The 20,282-nt window shown below is 43.8% G+C and overlaps 1 protein-coding gene across 7 annotated transcripts in view; it reads right to left on the bottom strand.

Moving 5' to 3' along the window:
• Window positions 1-20,282, bottom strand: part of LOC138740832 (spectrin beta chain, non-erythrocytic 1-like) — a 393,831-nt gene that overhangs the window by 52,792 nt on the left and 320,757 nt on the right. For all 7 annotated transcript variants that reach the window (XM_069894022.1, XM_069894016.1, XM_069894017.1 and 4 more), the window contains 5 exons: window positions 19,781-19,870; window positions 13,907-14,185; window positions 11,610-11,740; window positions 7,072-7,276; window positions 3,279-3,653 (listed from right to left, as the gene is read on the bottom strand). In XM_069894022.1, coding sequence (XP_069750123.1) covers window positions 3,279-3,653; window positions 7,072-7,276; window positions 11,610-11,740; window positions 13,907-14,185; window positions 19,781-19,870 — 1,080 coding nt within the window. The remainder of the gene's footprint in view (window positions 1-3,278; window positions 3,654-7,071; window positions 7,277-11,609; window positions 11,741-13,906; window positions 14,186-19,780; window positions 19,871-20,282) is intronic.

The following is a 20,282-nucleotide window of genomic DNA, read 5'->3' as shown; positions in this document are numbered from 1 at the left end:
CCAGATTGATAAAACACAAAGCTTACCAGATTCATGTAAAACAGCAATAATTACAGTAATACTAAAGCAAGGGAAAGATCCACTTGCACCAGCGTCATAAAGACCAATATCATTACTTAACACAGATTATAAGATAATAGCTAAATTATTAGCAAACAGATTATCAGAGTATGTACCGAAAATGGTAAATCTAGACCAAACTGGATTTATTAAAAAAAGACGCACAACAGACAATATTTGTAAATTTATTAACTTAATTCATGCAGTAGAAGGGAGTAAAACGCCAACAGTAGCAGTTGCTTTAGACGCAGAGAAGGCCTATGACAGAGTAGAATGGAATTATTTATTCAAAGTATTGCAAAAATTCAGTTTACCAGAGAAGTATATTAATTGGATTAAAGCATTATATAAGGGGCCATTGGCGAAAGTGACAGTAAATGGATATATATCAAAGCAATTTAACTTAAGCAGGTCAACACGGCAGGGATGCCCACTATCACCCCTATTGTTCGCGTTAGCTATAGAACCACTAGCAGAATTGATAAGAACAGAAAATAATATAAAAGGGATAAAAATAAAAGACAAGGAATATAAAATCAGTTTATTTGCGGATGATGTTATAGTATACTTAACAGAACCAGAACTATCAATAAAAGAATTATATAAGAAATTGAAGGAATATGGAGAAGTGTTCGGTTATAAGATTAACGTAAATAAAAGTGAAGCAATGCCAATGAATAATGCGGATTTCTCAAAATTTAAGAAGGAATCACCATTCAGATGGCAAATGCAAGCAATAAGATACCTAGGTATACAAATAAATAAAAATCTCGGCCAACTATATAAACTCAATTATTATCCACTAATGAAAAAATTACAGGACGATTTAGAGCATTGGAAAGATTTACCATTAACACTAAGAGGAAGGATAAACTGTATTAAAATGAACATTTTCCCAAGGATACAATACCTATTTCAGGCATTGCCAATACACTTGACAGAGAAATTCTTCAAGGAGTTAAAGAAAATAATAAGGAAATTTTTATGGAAAGGGTGGAAACTGAGGATAGCACTAGATAAATTAACAGAATGGTATAAACAAGGAGGCTTACAACTGCCAAACTTTAAAAATTATTATAGAGCCGCACAATTAAGATACCAATCAGATTTTTATCAAACAAGGGAAAAGCCAGATTGGACTAGATTAGAACTAGATAAAATAGGGGAGAAGATACCTGAACATATATTATATATGGGATGAAAAATTGGTACAATGTAGGAGTTCTCCAGTATTACATATTCTGCTCAATATTTGGAAGAAGATTCATGTAGAAAGGAATAAAACAAATTACCAATTACCAAAACTAATACTGACGCAACATCAGTTAATCCCTTTTACAATAGATAACCTTTCCTTTAGAGAATGGGAGAAAAAAGAGATCAAAAGAATAGAAAATTGTTTTTCAGGAAATAGATTATTATCTTTTGAACAAATGAAGGATAAATATAACTCAAAATACAGTGCTGGCATATTACCAATTGAGATCCTACTTGAAGGACAAATTTGGAAGCAGTCTGAGTTTACCAGAGGGAAGTAACTTTGAATATGTGATTACAGATACAATGATAATCAAAAGATTTATAACAAATATGTATATTAAACTGCAAGAAAAGGAGAATGAAGAAACAAATGGTAAAACTAAACAAAAATGGGAACAAGATTTAAATATAAAGATAAAAAAGGAAACATGGGAGAAGTTTTGTTCTGGAACGATGAGAAATACAATAAATACGAGGTTACGTATGATACAATATAACTGGATACACAGGCTATACATTACACCTCAAAAGTTAAATAAATGGGACCCAACAGTATCTGATAGATGTTTTCGATGTAAAAAAGAAATGGGAACAACAATTCATGCAATCTGGACATGTGGGAAAGTAGAAAAATTTTGGGAAGATCTAAACCAAATATTAAATAAAATTACAGAAAACAATATACCAAAGAATCCAGAGATCTTCCTCCTAAGTAACATAAAAAACAAAGAATTTGGACTCGATTTGGATGGTGCACAAAAAAGATTTGTTATGATAGCCCTAGCTGTAGCAAAGAAATGTATTATGTCAGCCTGGAAATTAGAAGATAACTTGAGAATATAACAATGGTATATAGAAATGAATAAATGTATTCCATTAGAAAAAATAACATATAATTTAAGAAATAACATTACAATATTTGAACAAATATGGGAGCCATACATGAAACAATAGAGAAAACCTACCATGGACATCTACCACCTAAAATGACAGAAGGAGAAGAGAATGAAAAGAACTGACTCAGTGGAATTTTTTGTTTATTTTTATTGAGTGACAACATTGTTTGACGGGTTTAATGTATCTTATATTCTGAACTTTAAATAAATGGGAGGGGAGGTAGGGAGGGGAGGAGGAAAGGGGGGGAGAAAACGACACTGTATATATTTAAGAAGGAAAATGTATGTATCTTGATCAATATGGTTTATAGTGTGAAAAATAAAAAATAAAAACAAAAAAAAAAACAAATGGACATTCTCCTTGGAGCAAAGAAGGTTAATGTGAATTTAAATTTTTTAGACATACAGCACGGTAACAGGCCATTTCTGCCCATGAGCCCATGTTGCCCCATTTACACCCAATCAACCCATAACCCCATTCATTTTGAACAGTGGGAGGAAAGCAGAGCCGCCAGGGAAAAGCCCCGCAGATACGGAGAGAACATTCAAACTCCTTGCAGACAGCAGGGGATTTGAATCCAAGTCCCGATCACTGGCGCTGGCCTCCACAACCAAAAGGGTCGGAGTGCAGCAATCCATGGTGGGGACTTCACACTTGGCTTCCCCGACTGCCCCCGTAAGGATTCTTGGTAGGGACAGAAATGTTTTTATCATCAGTCATTTCCTTCCTTATCCAGAAGGTGCTGTGAACTAACAGGGTCACCAATTGTAGGAACCGCTGCACTTAGTGGTCTTTAGCAAAAACCTGTGCCGATACTTTAATGTTCTCTCCACCGCCTTCTTCCTCCTAGCATCCTCTCCTCTCTCACCCCATGCATGATGAATCCTGCTCCCCGTTACATTTCCCAAGTGTCGCCACTGATGGCGACAAGGCTCGCGTATGTATGCAGCTCGCAACAGGAGCTCAAAACTGGTGGCAAGGAAAGCAGGCACAAGATTCGGATCGAGACGACAGAAGGAGGCAGGTTAGAGAGGGGTTGGACGAATGACGGAGGCCTTTACCTGTGCACTCAGTGCCTGAATGTCATGTTCGTATGTCGTGTGCATTCGGTGCAATCTTTCCACGGTGTTCAGATCACGGCCCATTTCCTCCGGAAGCTGCTTTTCCTTCTCCTGAATGCGGTCCAGCGTTTCCCTGGCGTCGTGGTAGAAGCTGTGCAGCTCGTACGAGGCGGCCAACATCTGTGTCCGGGTCTCGATGAGCTCCAATAGATCAGCCCAGGCCTCGTTCAGCCCGTCCTTCCACTCTGCGATGGTGGCGTTCTCGGTGTGGCCCATATCGATCTGCTCATCGGCCATTCGATTCACGGAGTCAACGCGCTCTTGGCCAATGCTGCTGGTGTCACGGGCAAACTCGCGGAATTTATCACGCAGCATCTGGACAAAGGAGGGCAAGGGTCAATCTCAATCATTATGCTGTCAGCTTCAACAGTCTGAACAATGTAATATTGAGTCTGGTGGCACGAAAAAAGCAGCCCATTTTCACGATGGAAGTAAATCACAAAATGCTGGAGAAGCCCAGCAGGTCAAACAGTTTGAGCTTCACCAGCTTTTTGTGTTTTTATATTCTCATGGTGGCCTCCTCTACGTTAGAGAGACTGGGCGCAGGCTGGGTGATCACTCTGTCCGCTGCAAGAATGTGGATCTCGCAATGGTCATCCATTTCAATTCCCCCACCCATTCCCTCGCTGACATGTCTGACCGTGGTCTCATGCACTGCCAGACTGAGACTACCAGCGAATTGGAGGAGGAACACCTCATCTTCTGTCTGGGCACCCTTTCAACTTGATGGCATTAACATGGACTTTTCTGGCTTCTGTTAAAACCACTCCCTTTCTTCTTCCCCCAGCTCTTTCTTTCTTTCTCTTCTGTTTTCCCTCTGTCTCCTTTCACAGAGCCAAACTCAATTCTCACCTCTCTTATCATACCCAATTAACACCTTCTGTTGGCCTGGGTTTCACCCCCAGCTAGTCTTGTCTTTATTCTGATGCCTTCTTGATCTTTGCTTATTCCTTGAAGGGCTCAGGTCCAAAATGCTGGTAATATATCTTTACCTGCTATGGACGCTGCGACACTGGCCGAATTACTCCAGCAATTCTATGTGTGTGTATTTTTACAGCTCATTCTGACCAACATGGGATTATCTTAATTCCCAACTCTGCCTGACTTGAGAATAGTTCAAATTCAAATTTATTGTCTGAGTACATACATGACATCACGTATGTACCTGAGATTATTTTTCCTGTGGGCCAGGCAGAATTTCTACTTCTCGGTAGTGTGAAATATACTCTAGAAAAAGACATACAAATGAGAAAAATATAAACAAAGAAAGAAATGTAAACAAACTGGCTGTGCAAATACAGAAAAATAAACTATTTTGGAATACATAAAGTGCAAAGTAAGTCTTTAAGTGAGTCCCTGATTGAGTTTATGGTTGAGGAGTCTGATGGTGGAGGGGTAGCAGCTGTTCCTGAACCTGGTGAGGCGAGTCTTGTGGCAGCGATACCTCTTTCCTGAAGGCAGCAGCAAGAACAGAGCTTGTGCTGGGTGGTGTGGACCCCTGATGATTTTTGCTGCTCTCTGACGGCAGCGTTCCCTGGAGGTGGGGAGGGTTTTGCTTGTGATGTACTGGGCCGTGTATCTTTTGCAGGGCTTTCTGCTCAGGGGTGTTGGTGCCTCCCAGACCAGGCCGCGATGTAGCCAGTCAGCACACTTTCCACCACACCTCTGTAGAAGCTTCCCAAGGTTTCTGATGACATACCAAATTTCCACAAATAACCAGTAAGTAGAAATTCTGCTTGGCCAGCAGGAGAAAAAATTTCAGGTTCATATGTGATGTCATGTATGTACTCTGACAATAAATCGGAACTTGATTCCAGTGAATATTCACTAACCAGCAGGAAGTAAGATGAGGACTGCCAACCTCAATAGTAACATTATTAATAAATTCACTGCCACCAGCTCCAAGTGAAGCAGAATATTTGAAAGAGAGGAGTCCTAAAACTCAGGAGCAAATTAATGAGGAAACCTGGGGATGTTGTGCCAAACCATATATACCTACAAAAAAACCTAAGCCTTCTATTTTTCTTTCTCCTCTGAGCCTGTCTAAGAATCCCTTAAATGCCCCTATTGTTCCAGCCTCCAACACCAGCCCGGGCAATGCAGCCCAGGCACACATAAATCTGTGTAAAAGAAAACTTACCCTGATGTCTTCTCTAAACTTTCCTCCCTCCACTTTGTCATGACGAACTCTGGTGTTTGCTACTCCCACCCTGGGAAAAAGGTGCTGCCTGTCTTCATTATCTATGCCTCTCATAATCTAATGGACCTCTATTATGTCACCTTCGTTCCAAAGAGAAAAGCCCCAGCTCTGCTAACCTGGCCTCATAAGACATATTTTCCAATCCAGACAACATCCTGGTAAATCTCCTCTGCCCTTTCTCCACAGCTTCCATAGCTTTTCTGTACTGAGATGACAGCTGGTGTAATTGGGTGGACTGTTTAGAGCAACACTGCTCTGACTCCAGTAACCTGGGTTAGAACCTGGCGCTGCCTGTAAAGAGTTTGCACATTCTCCCTGCGTCTACATGGGTTTCCTCCGGGTGCTCCAGTTTCCTCCCACCCCTGTAGGCAATTGGGCCAGAAGGGCCTGTTACCATGCTGTATGCAGGTATGTCAGAACTGAACACAATAATCTAAATGTGATTTCACCAGAGATTTCGAAAGCTGCAACATTATCTCACAACACCTGAACTCATTCCCCTGATTAATGAAGCCCAGCAGACCAAAGGCCTTCTTAACTGTCCTATCAACCCGTGCGGCGAACTTAAGAGTTCTATGGATTTGGACCTCAAGAACCCGCTATTCTGACACACAAGAATGGGATGGGGTAAATAGCTATTCCCATATGCCTGATAAAATCTCCAATCTGCTTTGGGGCTTGACAACAAAGTGGTTAAATTACTGGACTAATATCCAGAGATTTGGACTATTGATCCAAAGACATGTTCAAAATCTAGATTTCAAAAGCCACTTACAATACAAGTGGGCAGAAAACTATCAGACTGTTGTAAGAAGACCATTCATTTCACCAATGTCGGTCACAGGAGGAAATCTGCTGTCTGGCTCCAGATCCACTCACATGTTCAACTCTCAGCTGCCCTCTAAAATGGTGCAACAAGCTCAGAATGAGGTGCTAATCGCTGATCCTGCCATCCTGTCAATGAACAAAACGACTTTGACGTGTAACAGTACATTCAATCAGGAAGCAGACCGATACGTGGCAGGTTACTACAGAAGGGCTGGAGAAATGCTCAATCCCTTTATTTGCACTGCCGGTGGAGAGCAGCAGTAATCATCAAAGATCCACACCACCCAGGACTTGCTCTGTTCTCGCTGCTGCCATCAGGAAAGAGGTCTAGGTGCCACAAGATTTGTACCACCAGGTTCAGGAACAGCTCCTCCCCCTCCACCATCAAACTCCTCAACAACAAACTCAATCAGGGACTCATTTAAGGACTCGCACTTTTCATATTATTTATTATTTTCTATATTGTAGTCAGTTTGTTTACATTTCTTTCTTTGCTTATATCTCTCTTTTGTATATGTATCTTTTCTTGAGTACAGTTCACACTACCGATAACTAGAAATTCTGCCTGGCTCGCAGGAAAAGGACTCTCAGGGCTGTATGTGATGTCATGTATGTACTCTGGCAATAAAGCTGAACTTTGAAGTTTTACTGGCTTCAATGTATCTGTGAGAATAAAGATTGGCAAGGGCAGGAAAATTAACTTACAGTGACGTGCTCATAGTCTTGACCCAGCTCGTGGGAGCCCGCCACTATCTCCCGCTCAGCGATCCACTGCTCCAAATCATCCACTTCCCGTTTGAGCTGGCAGAGCCGCAGGCTCTCCTGCAGCTTCTCCCTCCGCTCCTCCGCTAAATCCTTCAGCCCTGCGTACAACTTGTCCACCTGCGACTGCCGCAGAGTAATCCGGTCACTGCACGGGAGAAAAGTGGCCAGTCAGCCTGAATCCACAACAACATCGGAAACAATGTTTAGCTTACCTGCGGGGCGGTGAGGTTAGCTGTCTGTAAGGAATTTGTATGTTCTCTCCGAATATGTGTGGGTTTCCTCCCACCGTTCAAAATGTACAAAGATTGTAGGTCAATCGGGCAGCACAGGCTTGTGGGGCCGGAAGGGCCTGTCACCATGCTGTATGTCCAAATTTAATTTAAATATTTAAGTTTAAATTTTTGAGTGATAAATTTTTTTACCCATTCAATCACAAGTGCAATTACCAAGAAGTTTCATCAGTGGTCTATTTTTTGTGAGGAGTTTGAGGACATTCAGTATGTCACCGAAGACTCTCGAAAACTTCTACAGGTGTACCATAGCGAGGATTCTGGCTGGTTGCATCGCTGTCGGGTACGGAGGCACCAATACTCAGAACAAGAAAATACTCCAGAGGGTTCTTAACTCGGCCTTCGAAAGACTTCACTCCATCGAGGACATCTACAAGAGGAGGTGTCTTAAGAAAGAAGGCTCTATCCTCAAGGACCCATCACCGCTCAGGCCATGCCCTCTTCACTCTGCTACTATCAGGGAGGAGGTACAGGAGCCTGAAGATGAGCACTCAAGTGGAACAAAAACAGCTTCATCTCCTCCGTCATCAAATTTCTGATTGCACAATGAGGCACAGACACCACTTCTTTTTGCACTAATTTACTTATTTTCTAAATGACACAACAGTAGTCGGCCTCATCAGCAACAACGATGGGTTACAGTCTAGAGAAGAGGAGGAAAACCTCGTGAAATACTGCGAGAGTAATGACCTGAGTCTCAATGTGGACAGGACAAAGGAGATGATCATGGACTTCAGGAAGACCAGAAACGATTATCCTCCACTACACATTAATAACTGCCAAGTTCCTTCGGGAAAAATAGTACAGGCGCCTGAAGACAAGCACTCAGCGGCACAAGGACAGCTTCTTCCCCACTGCTATCAGATTCCTGAATGATCAATGAACCACAACACTGACTCACTTTGACTTTTTCTTGCACTATTTGTTTCCTTATTTTGTAAGGTGGTTGATGTGAATGTTTGCACTGTAATACTGCCACTAAACAATCAATTTTGTGATGTGTTCACGACAACAAATTCTGATTCTGAAGTGTAGTTGGCAAGATTAGCATCTGCTTCCCCTGAGAAGCTGATGAACCATATTGATCTGCTGCGGTTGATGTGATGAAGATACTTCCACAGTGCCAAGTGGGAGAGAATTCCAGGGTTTAGAAGTCCCCGGTCTAGGAGATCAAGAAGCCACAGGATATTTTGCAATTGGCAAACTTGGCGGACACAGGGTGGCGGGAAGGAACAAGAAGACCGAAGGGTTGCAGATCAAAGCTGCTTTGCTTTAAATGTTGTGACTTGCTGAAGTTTGACCGAGCCAGGATTCAGGATTCAGTCAAGCACGAATCTTGACCTTGGAGATGGTGGAAAGGCTTTCAGTGGCCAGGAACTGAATCGGTTGCAACAGGACACTAATTCTCTTGCAAGCACAGCGCCTACGTGGATAGACCACATGCTTCTAGTCAATGGTGAATCCATTCACCCAGAACTACTGACTTGGCCGGGGACTCTGCAATGCTGAACATTGTGGGGATGTGGTCAGACTCTCTCTTGTGGGAAATGTTTGTTGCCTGTGCTTGCATGGAATGAATGTTTCTTGCTATACATCAGCCCGAGGCTGAACAGCGTTTCAGTCTTGTCACCTGCTGGTGTGGAATGCTAAATTTTCCATATTCTTACAGACTAGTATAATATGGAATGAGAAGAATAAAGGGAGATTTGACAGAGGTATACAGAAGTATGAGGCGTATAGACAGAATAAATGCAAGTAGGCTTTTTCCACTGAGGTTAGGAGAAATTAAAAACTAGAGGACATGGGTTAATGGTAAAAGTTTAAGGAGAACTTTTTTTTAAAGTTTATACAATTAATTTAACTTTTAAAAAAATTTAGACATACAGCACATGTGTCCCTGCTGCCCAATTAACCTACACTCTTGTTTCTTTTTTTGAACTGTCAAAGGTAAAATGTGGTAACATTTGCAAAATGTATCAAAGTTGGAGAGATAATCAAAAGGGACAGAAGATGACCAATGAGGAAACAGTAGACTGAACCATGCCTGTTCTCAACACCCCGTTCAAACCCCATGTGCACGGCCCCATGGCTCCATTTCCCATAACTGAAAAGAAATTGCCCTCTCCTACAAGCCCAGCATTCCTGAAGAAAAAGATTCAGGATAATCAATCCAGGTAAGTGTGAAGTGATGCATTTGGAAGGTCAAACTTGATGGCAGAGTACATGGATACATGGTTAGGGTTAGGGTTAGGGATGACCCTACATGGATAACCCTAACCCTAATGGTAGGATCCTTAACAGTGGGGAAGAACAGAGGGACCTTGGGGTCCAAATTGACAGATCTCTCAAGGTTGCCACAGGTTGATGGGGTGGTTAAGAAGACTCCTAATACACTGGCCTTCATTACCCAGGGGAATGAGTTCAAGAGCTGAGAAGTTATGTTGCAGCTCCATAAAACTCTGTTTATACCACATTTGGGGTATTGCGTTCAGTTCTGGTCACCCAATTACAGGAGGGATATGGAAGCTTTGCAGAGGGTGCAGAGGAGAATGTGTCTTATGAGGCAAGGTTACCAGAGCTGGGGCTTATCTCTTTGGCGTGAAGAAGGATGAGAGGCAATTGACAGAGTGGACAGCCAGCACCGTTTTTCCAGGGCGAGAGTAGCAAAGACCAGAGGACATCTGTACAAGGTGAGGTGAAGAAAATTTAGGGGAGGTGTCAAAGGTATGTTTTTTTACTCAGAGTAGGTGGTTCATGGAAAGCATTGCCAGGGGTAGTGATGGAGGCTGGTACAATAAGGACATTTAAAAGACTCTTAGACAGGCTAATGGATGCAAGAAAAATAAAAGGTTATGGATGTTCAGAAGGCTTATATAGGTCAGAACAACATCTGAAGAGCCCGTACTGTGCTGTAATGTTCTAGGAAACATTCACTAAGGCTGCACCACTCTCTGGTATGGAGGTACCAATGCACCGGACAGAAAAAGTACGGAGAGTTGTGAACCCGCCAGCGCCATCATAGTCATCAGTTTTCACCCCATCCAGGTCATGCCCTCTTCACTCTGCTACCATCAGGGAGGAGGTACAGGAGCCTGAAGATGAGCACCTAAGTGGCACAAAAACAGCTTCATCTCCTCCGTCATCAAATTTCTGATTGCACAATGAGGCACAGACACCACTTCTTTTTGCACTAATTTACTTATTTTCTAAATGACACAACAGTAGTCGGCCTCATCAGCAACAACGATGAGTTACAGTCTAGAGAAGAAGAGGAAAACCTCGTGAAATACTGCGAGAGTAATGACCTGAGTCTCAACGTGGACAGGACAAAGGAGATGACCATGGACTTCAGGAAGACCAGGAACGATCATCCTCCACTACACATTAACAACCGCCAAGTTCCTCGGAGTTCACTTAATTAGTGACCTATCGTGGACACTCAACATCTCCTCACCTATCAGGAAGACGCAACAGCGACTGCACTTCTCGAGAAGACTGAAGTGTGCAAGGCTACCAGCCACCATTATGTCAAGCTTCTATAGGAGCTCTATCAAAAGCATCCTTGCCGGGTGCATCACAATGTGGTATGGTTGCTGCAGAGAAATGGATCGGAGGTTGATCCATAGCACTACATGAGTGGCAGAGAGGATCACTGGAGTCTCCCTCCCCCCACCCACCAGGATCATTGTCTGGAGAGGGCGCACAAAATCATTGAGGACCCCTTCCACCCCAAACACAGCATCTTCCAGCTGCTCCCATCAGGAAAGAGATGCAGGAGGATCAGACCCAGCACCACCAGGCTGAGGAACAGCTTCTTCCCACGGGCAGTGAGGACGCTAATCGACCAAAGGAACTGCTCACACTCACCCTCCGAGACTCTCATATTCACAAAACGATATTTATTTATTTATTGTACAGATGAAATAGTTCCCGGATATATATTGTCTGTCTGTATGTGTGTTCTGTCTGGTTGTACGTCTGCGTGTTTTGCACCGAGGACCGGAGAACAGTTGTTCTTGTACAACCAGTCAACAACAAACTTGGCTTGAATAGTTGGACCTGTAATCTACCGCAAAACAACAAATTTTGTGTCATGTCTGTGGCAATAAATTCTGTTTCTGAGCATTGGCAGGTGTACCTCTGAAACAGGAATTGCACAAAGTATTACTCTATAGTGTTGGCACTCACCTCTCAGGGTGGCTGTGTGCCACCAGGTTCCTGCTCAGGTTGGAGAGCTGGTGGATAGTCTGTGCGTAGTCCTCCACTGACTGCTCCACCACCTGGTGTTTCTTGACCATTGCCAATGCACTCTGTTCATCCTGTGCACACAAGACATTTGCAGTGAAACAGCAGAATAATTCACAAGCCAGATGCACGCCAAGCAAATCGAAGGCAGCCTGCAGTCCATCATTGGGAACTAGCTGAGAAAGCTGCTGTGACTGGCGCAGAAAAACCCTAATAGATGAGTTCATTAATTATACAGAACCATCATTTCACTTTAGTATGATGGGTGGCACGGTTGTTGGCGCACCACCTTTACTGCGCCAGCGAATGGGTCTGGACCTGGGTTCGAATATTGCGCTGCCTGTAAGTTCTCCCCATGTCTGTGTGGATTTTCTCCAGGGGAGCTCCGGTTTCCTCTCACAATTCAAAACGTACCGGTGGCGTAGGTTAATAGGGTGTAAATTGGGCAGCATGGGCTCGTAGGCCGAAATGACCTGTTATCATGCTGTATGTCTAAATTTTGGACAAAAATTTTTTTAAATCCCCAGTATCTGACACCTATGGGAATTGGTAGATGCCAGATAAGTGAATTTTCCAGTTGCCTGACATTGTGTGTTGCGTGAATGGCGAAATAACAGCGAGGCATGCCAATTTTCAACTCCCGTTTTTTTTTAAAACCTATTTATTTTCTGCAATTTCTTTTTTCCGGTTGCTTGAGGCTGCTGGTTGCATGGATTCCGGATTAACAGAGGCTTTACTATACCATTCAGGAAATAAAACCACACTGAGTTTGCAATCTCTGTCAAATTTTTTTTTGGGTTAATTTTAAAAGCTACAGTTGGGACGAATAAATGCTTCTGAAATTACATCAATATTTATAACTCAACAGGGGGAGAGGCGACCTCTATAAAGACCTCCCAAGAAGGGGTGGGGTGAGAGAGGTGGGGGAAATCCTGACAGAAGTTCCTTAGTTTTGCAGAATTCCCTGGGAGAGGGCTGTGTTTGCAGGGGCTCACAGGAACTGTAGAACATCTTGGGAGAGGACCATGTTTTCTACAGGATTTCCTGGGACTGGGATATCATTTGCAGTGGCTATCTGGAAGAAAGGTGACTTTTAAGGGGCTCTCTGAGACTATATCTACATTTGCTGGAGTTTCACTGAGAAAGGACCTTATTTTAGGGGGTCCCTTGGGGGATCAAAGCTGAGGGGCTTCTTGGGAATGGGGCAATGTTCTAGGGCTCCCCATAGAGTCCATAGGTCTTTTTCAGCAACCCTTATCCCCTCCCCAAAACATTTGACACCATCAACTTGCTGGGTCCCAGATCAGATAAGTTCCACTTCATTTGTTCTTATGTGATGAGTGTTTGACAGCATTTGGCCTGTATTTGTTGGAATTTAGGAGAAGGAGGGGGGGAATCTCATTGAAACATTTCAAATGTTGAAAGGCGTGGACAGAGTAGATGTCGAAAGGTTGTTTCGTATGGTGGGACAAGAGGGCACAACTTCAGGATTGAAGAGCGTCCGCTTAGGAGAGAATTTCTTCAGCCAGAGGGCGGTGAATCTGTGGAATTTGTTGCCACAGGCAGTTGTGGAGGCCAGGGTGTATTTAAGGCAGAGATTGATAGGTCCTTGATTAGCCAGGGCATCAAAGATTATGGGGAGAAGGCCGGGCAGTGGGGCTGAGTGGGAGAATGGATCAGCTCATGACCTAATGGTGGGGCAGACTCAATGGGCCGAATAGCCTATTTCTGCTCCTACGTCTTATGATGTCCAACATCCAATTCAGCAATGTCGTATTTGAACATGAGTTCAAGTTTAACCCTTGGGTAATTTTAAACAGTCCCACTCTGGGTCACATGCTGTTTTTAAGATCATGGAAAACCTTAGGACAGAGGAAGCGATCCAAGCTCTTACCTGTTTTCATTACTAAAAAGGTCAAAATAATTCGGATAGCACGGCTAGCTTAAAGCACCAGCGACCCGGATCTGGCATTGTCTGTAAGGAGTTTGTACATTCTCCCCATGTCTGCGTGTGTTGCCTCCAGCGGCTCCCTTTTCATCCCACCTTTCTAAACACACCAGGGGTTGTAGGTCATTTGGGTATAATTGGGTGGCATGGGCTCGTGGGCCAAAAGGGCCTGTTACTGTGTATGTCTAAATTTAAACTTAGTTTGGAAAATATATTTTGTATCTATTGAACCAAATGAATATGGAAAATACAGGTATTTCTGTAAACTATATATCTTTGGATTCTTTGCTACCTTCGCCCTCTCCTCGGACATCATGTGAAGCTCCTGCTCCCCCATCCAAGCCTCAGATTCGGCAGCATCGAAATAGAACTGCTGGGCCTTCTGAGATGCCTGCAAGCGTCCATTGCGTTTGTCCGTTTCTTCATGCAGCTGCTTCCAAATCTCCTGGAGGTCTCCCAAGCGGCTTCGCAGCACCTCAGAATCTAGGCCTCCTGTTTTGGCCATTGTCTCTCCCCGCTCTGCGATATCGTCTATTCGGGGCTGGTGTCCCTGGATCTCCTTCTGCAGGGTCTAAGAACCAAGTGAAAATTTAGCTGTCGCCAACTGCTTCCCCATATCACAGATACAGTAAAATCCCTGGTATCCGGCACCTATGGGGATTGTAGATGCTGGATATGCGAATTTTCCGATTGCTCAAAAGCATAACTAATGCATTGAGAATAAACAGTTTAAAAAGACAAAAGACAGTGCAAACATGTAAAATAATTTGAAAAAAATCAGTATTGTAGTTTTTAATTCTGTAAAATTCACTTTAATTAGTTAATTCCTGCAATTTACAAAATTTAAATTCATACTCAGGTCACTGGCGCTCTAACACATTGCGCTAACTGCTACACTAACTGTGACGCTGTAGTGGCCCACAGCCCGCTTTCTGAAGAAGGTGGAAACCCCTGACTGGAGCAATGCAAGGTGGAAGATGTCCGTGAACACTCCGTATAATGGGTTGGCGTATATTTTTTGTACCACGCCAGGTACGCCGTCAGGGCCTGATGACTTGCGAGGGTTCGCCCTCCTGAGTAATGTTCTCAGGAGAACACCCTCAGAGACAGATATCACAGGGTCCTCAGCCTTTTCAAGGACTCTAGTAGGGAACATTTGGTTCGTCTCAAAGCGGGCATAGAGGGTGTTCAGCTCAATAGGTAATGAAGCATCGCAGCCATCTATAGCCTCACTTTGTAGGCTGTAATGGTCTGCACTCCCCGCCGTAGCTGGTGTGTATGTCTCTGTCTCTACTTTACTCCACTGATCATTAGATGGTTCTTTCATCCAGAACCCAATAATCCAATTCTCTTAGCTGTCCAACTCAATCTAGAATATAATATACAGATCAACTCTGCATAAAAAGAACAATCAGTCAAACAGTGTCTCAAGAAGAGATATTTTTCTGCAGCTGCAGAACTGCCCCACCAAAGGCTGCAAGAAACCGCAGAGAGCAGTGAATGGAGTTCATGGATTCATAGGTTTCTTTTAAAGTCATGTAATTATACAGTAAAACCCCTATGGGGATTGGTAGATGCCAGATAAGTGAATTTTCCGGTTGCCTGAGATTCTGGTTGTGTGAATTGGAGGGACGCCAATTTAAAATTTTTGTATTTTTTTACCTTTTATTTTGCCAGTTGCTTGAGGCTGCCAGAGACTTGAATTCCAGATAACTGGGATTGCACTGTACATAAAAATGACACGGAGTACAACTCTGATTATCCAAAATCAGATTCTCTGAAAACCTCATTTATTGGAATTTAACGTTTTTTTTCAGATAATGATATCCGAAACAATCAGAAATCCTCATTTATCCGATATCTTTTTGGAGTCAAAGTGACCTCACAGGCTTAAAAAAATTCACCCGACATGAAATTAGGACGATTGTCCTCATTTCAGGTAACTTCCTTCCCTCTCTTTCCATTTCTTTACCTTCCTCTATTGACTTTTCTCTTCAATTTGCCCTCTCAAACTACACGCCGCTGTCTCCCAGCCATAAGTGGTCAGAAGAATCCCTTGTCCCAGCATCATCAAGGAGAGCGGGGACCTTGGGCTCAGTGGCATTCCCTCCCCTCCCCTTCCTTCCCTCTCTCCCCTTCCTTACCTCTCCCTTCTTGGTACAGCGGAGTTCCCGACGCTGACTCCGAACCACCTCCTCGGCCTACTACCCATGCACACCGGACTCCCTGGTGTGCATGTGCGGTAGGGCCTAGGAGAGGATTCGGAGTTGGGCCTCCGGTGTTGAGAGCTCCGGTGACCAGGGAGACAGGAGCCCGCAACCTTGCCAGTGAGTGTTCCACCAGCCTGGGAAGCCTCCCCGGGGATCACTAGCAGCTGTGGGTTTGTGCCGGTGCTCGGCGGTTGGGACATATCAGGGATCAGCGCGGCTAGCAGTTTTTGGAGAGAATTAAACATTATTTTAATGCTTAAAAGGCCTTGCCTTGTTTGTTGTTGTTTAAACAATGATACAAGTGATTTGCTCTTGCTACTGGGCTGTTTATTAAAAATGATCAGTTCTCTGAAAATATCGTTCATCTGATATAAGCCCCATCCCAACCATTTTGGCTATTCGGCGATGAATTGTATGTCCAAGTTTTGTCTGCTGTAAGGCAAATAAAGTGTTGACATGAGCATTGCCAGGTGCCCCTTATATCAGGAGAGAAAGATGCAAAAGAGAGGCCCTTCAGAGACACTGAGGGTCCATAGATCCACTTCCAGCTCTCCCCCTGCCTCTGGAGCCGCACAGACTGGGGGAGAGGAGGGGTGGGGGTACGAACAGAAACCAGAGTAGTCGATGTCAATGACATCCGGTTGGAGGGTGCCCAAACGGTACATGAGGTGATATTCCTGCAATTTGTGGGTGGTCTCAGTCTGGCAGTGCATGAGACCATGGACAGACATGTTAGCATGGGAACAGGGCTGGGAATTGAAATGGGTGGCTACTGGGAGATCCCTGTCACCGAGGTCCTCAATGAAATGATCTCCCAGCCTGCGTACAGTCTCTCCAACATAGAGGAGGTCACAACGGGACCGTTGGATCCAGTCAATGACCCCTGCAAATTCACAAGCGTAGTGTTGCTTCACTTGGAAGAACAATTTGGGGCCCCAATTGGAGGGAGGATACTTAGGTCCAAGCATAGCATTTCCTGCGGTCACAACAGGGCAATTCATAGAGAGAGAGGACTGAATGAGGAAGTCACGGAGGGTGTCATCACTGTTCTGCGATTGAACAGGAAAAATAAGAGCAAGAGTAGACCATCTGGGCCGTTCCGCCATTCACTGAGATCGTAGCTGATCTGATGATAGGCTAATCTCCACCGACCTGCCATTTCTCCACTTTCCTACTTTGTATTCAACCTTAATGAGGTTGTCTCCACTGCCTCAATGGACAGTGAATTCCATGGTTTCACTTCCCTCTGGAAAAAGCAGTTCCTCCTCATCTCCATCCTACTACCCTAGATCTTGAGGCTATGTCCCCTAATTCTAGGCTTCCCTACCAATGGGAACAGCTTACCCACCTCTATCTAATCTATGCCTTTCATAATTATATACATAGAAATGTATATAATTATTCTTCTAAATTCCAGCGAGTTCAGCCTCAGATGACTCAACCTCTCCTCATTGACTACCCCTTCATCTCTGGAATCAACCTGGTGAACCACAGCCTTCAAAGCCAGTGCATTCTTCCTCAAGTAAGGAGACGAGAACAGTGCTCCAGATGTGGCCTCACCAGTACCTTGTACATTTGCAACATAACCTTGCTGATCCTGAATGCAATCCTTCTGGCAATGAAGGCCGACATTCCATTGGGCCCAGATTGAACCTAGATCGCTTGAGCAGTGAAGTAGCTGCTCTCCTAGCAGCACTACAGGAAGTCCCTGGATTAGAACATCCAACTAGCGGACAACCTGTACTTACCAACAAATTGTTCCCTAATTCATCATGCTCACGAATGCCCCTTCCAGAATGCGAAGACTTCGATGGAATGAGAGTAAGTGTTAACTTTTGATCATGGTTTTTTATTGCAATGAAATGTAAATATTACTAAGTATCTGGATTATATACAGTACAACTCCAATTATCCAAAGTCGGATTCTCCAAAAACCTCAATTATCCGATTTAAAATTTTTTTTGGATAAGTGAAGATATTTGAAGCAAATCAGAAATCAGAAATCCTTATTTGTCTGAAAATCTTTCGGAGCTGAACTGACTGGCAACATCGGGCTCCCACTGGCAGCAGTGGACCTCAGGCTCATGGCAGCATCAGCGGGTACATCAGGCTGCCGATGGCAGCGAGAATGTTGGGCTCCCAGCAGTGGATCTCGGGCTCCTGGCAGCAGCAGCGGACCTCGGCTGCTGGCAGCAGCGAGGACTTCGGGCTGCTGGCGGCAGTGAGGATGTCGGACTGCTGGCGGCAGTGAGGACCTCAAGCTCCCGGGCAGAAGCAGGAACCTCGGGCTCCCGACATGAGCAGAGCCTCGGTGGATCCATTTCAGTGATTGGTGGCAGTGAGAATTAAACATTATTTTAATGCTTAACAAGTTTTTCCTTGTTGTTTGTTGTTGTTTAAACACTGTTACAAGTGATTTGTTGTTGCTACTGGGCTGCTTTAAAAAACGACCAGTTCTCCAAAAAAACCATTTATCTGACATAGGCCTGGTCCCAACCACTTCGGATAATCAGAGTCGTTCTGTACTATGACTAAGTGATGCTAAATAAGAACTGTTCCAACTTACCTACAAATTTGAACGACTTAGAAATAGAACTTGTTTGTAACCTGGGGACTGCCTGTACACCACATCCTTTAAAAAGCAGTTTGAGTGATCAATGTGCAACTTGCTATTTTACCTAATGAAAGCACATATATCCTGTCCTCGTGATTGGTTGATACATCGAAGTGACAGAAAGGCAATGCAAATTGGACATCCTGACCATTACCAATGCACAGGACAGGGTGAGGCTTCAGAGTGCTGTGAACTTGGCCAGCATCATCATGGGTACCAGGCTTCACTCCACTGAGGATATCCTGAGAAAGCAGCCTCTATCCTCAAGGACCCCACCAACCAGGCCATGCCCTCTTCACACTGCTACCATCGGGAAGGAGGTACAGGAAGGAGCTGGGGAGGCACGGTTGATGAAGCGGTTAGCGCAACGCCTTTACAGCACCAGCAATCGGGAATGGGGTTTGAATCCCGTGCTGTCTGTAAGAAGTTTGTATGTTTTCCCAGTGTCTGCATGGTTTTCCCCGGGGGATCCGGTTTCCTCCTACCGTTCAAAATGTACCAGGGGTGCAGGTTAATTGGATGTAAATTGGGCACATCTACTTGTGGGCTGAAATGGCCTGTTACCATACTGTGTGTCCAAATTTATAAGATGAACACCCAGCGGCACAAAGACAGTTTCTTGCCCTCCGCTATCAGATTTCCGAATGGACAATAATCTGCAGACACAACTGCACTTTCCATTCCTTGATGGAGGGCTCAAGCCTGAAACGTTGGTAATGTATCCTTTATCTTTGCTATATGAAGTTTGACCTTTCTTTCTCTTAACCATATAACCATTTACGGAGCGGAAACAGGCCATGTTGGCCTTTCGAGTCCGCACCAGTTCACTGATTTTGTGCGCCCTCTTCAGGCATTGGTCCCGGTAGATCTTCATTCAATAACGATGGACGAATTCAATGCAGATGGAATCAGTTTGGTGACAATTTGCCAAAATTCTCTGGACAGGTCCCAGTAGATTGGAAGATCCCATTCAAAAAAGGATGTAGGCAAAAGACAAGGAACTAAAGAGCAGTTAGATTAACATCTGTAGATGGGAAAATGCTTGAAACTATCATTAAAGAAGAAATAGTTCTTTTTAAAATGTATTTGATTGCAATGTTTAAATCCTTAATGTTGCTGCGATGAATTTTGTGACAATAAATTCTGATTCAGATGAGCTAGATCAGAATAATTTGCAACTGGCTGCTTAACAGAGCAAAGGTTGCACATTGTAAGTCAAGGCAGATGAGGGCTGTTACTTGATATTGGTGAGAAACAGATGTACGGGACCAGCTGCTTACCAGGTCTTGTTCGAGAATGGAGAGATTGTTCAAGGAACGACCATGACTTGCTCTCAACTCACCTGGTTCTTTTTAATGAGCAACTGCACGGTTGGCAGGTTGTTGCCATGGTCGGTTGAAGTTGCTTGTGGCATACGTTCATTGACCCACAGCTGGAGGGAGAAGGACAAGGAGAGGGATTAGATCAGATCAGTATTAACTGGTTGTTTGCTTTACAAGATCCCCAACAAATTTTCAAAGCAACTTAAAATAAGTTTAGCTAAAATTCTACTGCACTACTCCATTTTTTACAGACACGTTAACAGTAAAACAAAATACATCAGTACGGCTGCAAGTAAATAAAAAGACAGAAATGCAGGAGCAAACATCTTCCGCACCCTTTAACCCTGAATCTTTTATTCAAATATAAATCCAGCTCTACTTTGAATAACACATCTGTCCTTCAAATTTTATTGACATACATCTGGAAGTACATAAGAAGTAGGAGCACGAGTCGGTCAACCAGCCTGTCAAGCCTGCTCCACCATTCAATGAGATCATGGATCTGATCTGATGATAGGCTCC

Source organism: Narcine bancroftii, chromosome 8 (genome assembly GCF_036971445.1).
Source record: "Narcine bancroftii isolate sNarBan1 chromosome 8, sNarBan1.hap1, whole genome shotgun sequence".
Taxonomy (NCBI): domain Eukaryota; kingdom Metazoa; phylum Chordata; class Chondrichthyes; order Torpediniformes; family Narcinidae; genus Narcine; species Narcine bancroftii.
The sequence above is the reverse complement of the archived record's forward strand: the minus strand, read 5'-3'. Positions and strand labels throughout refer to the sequence as shown.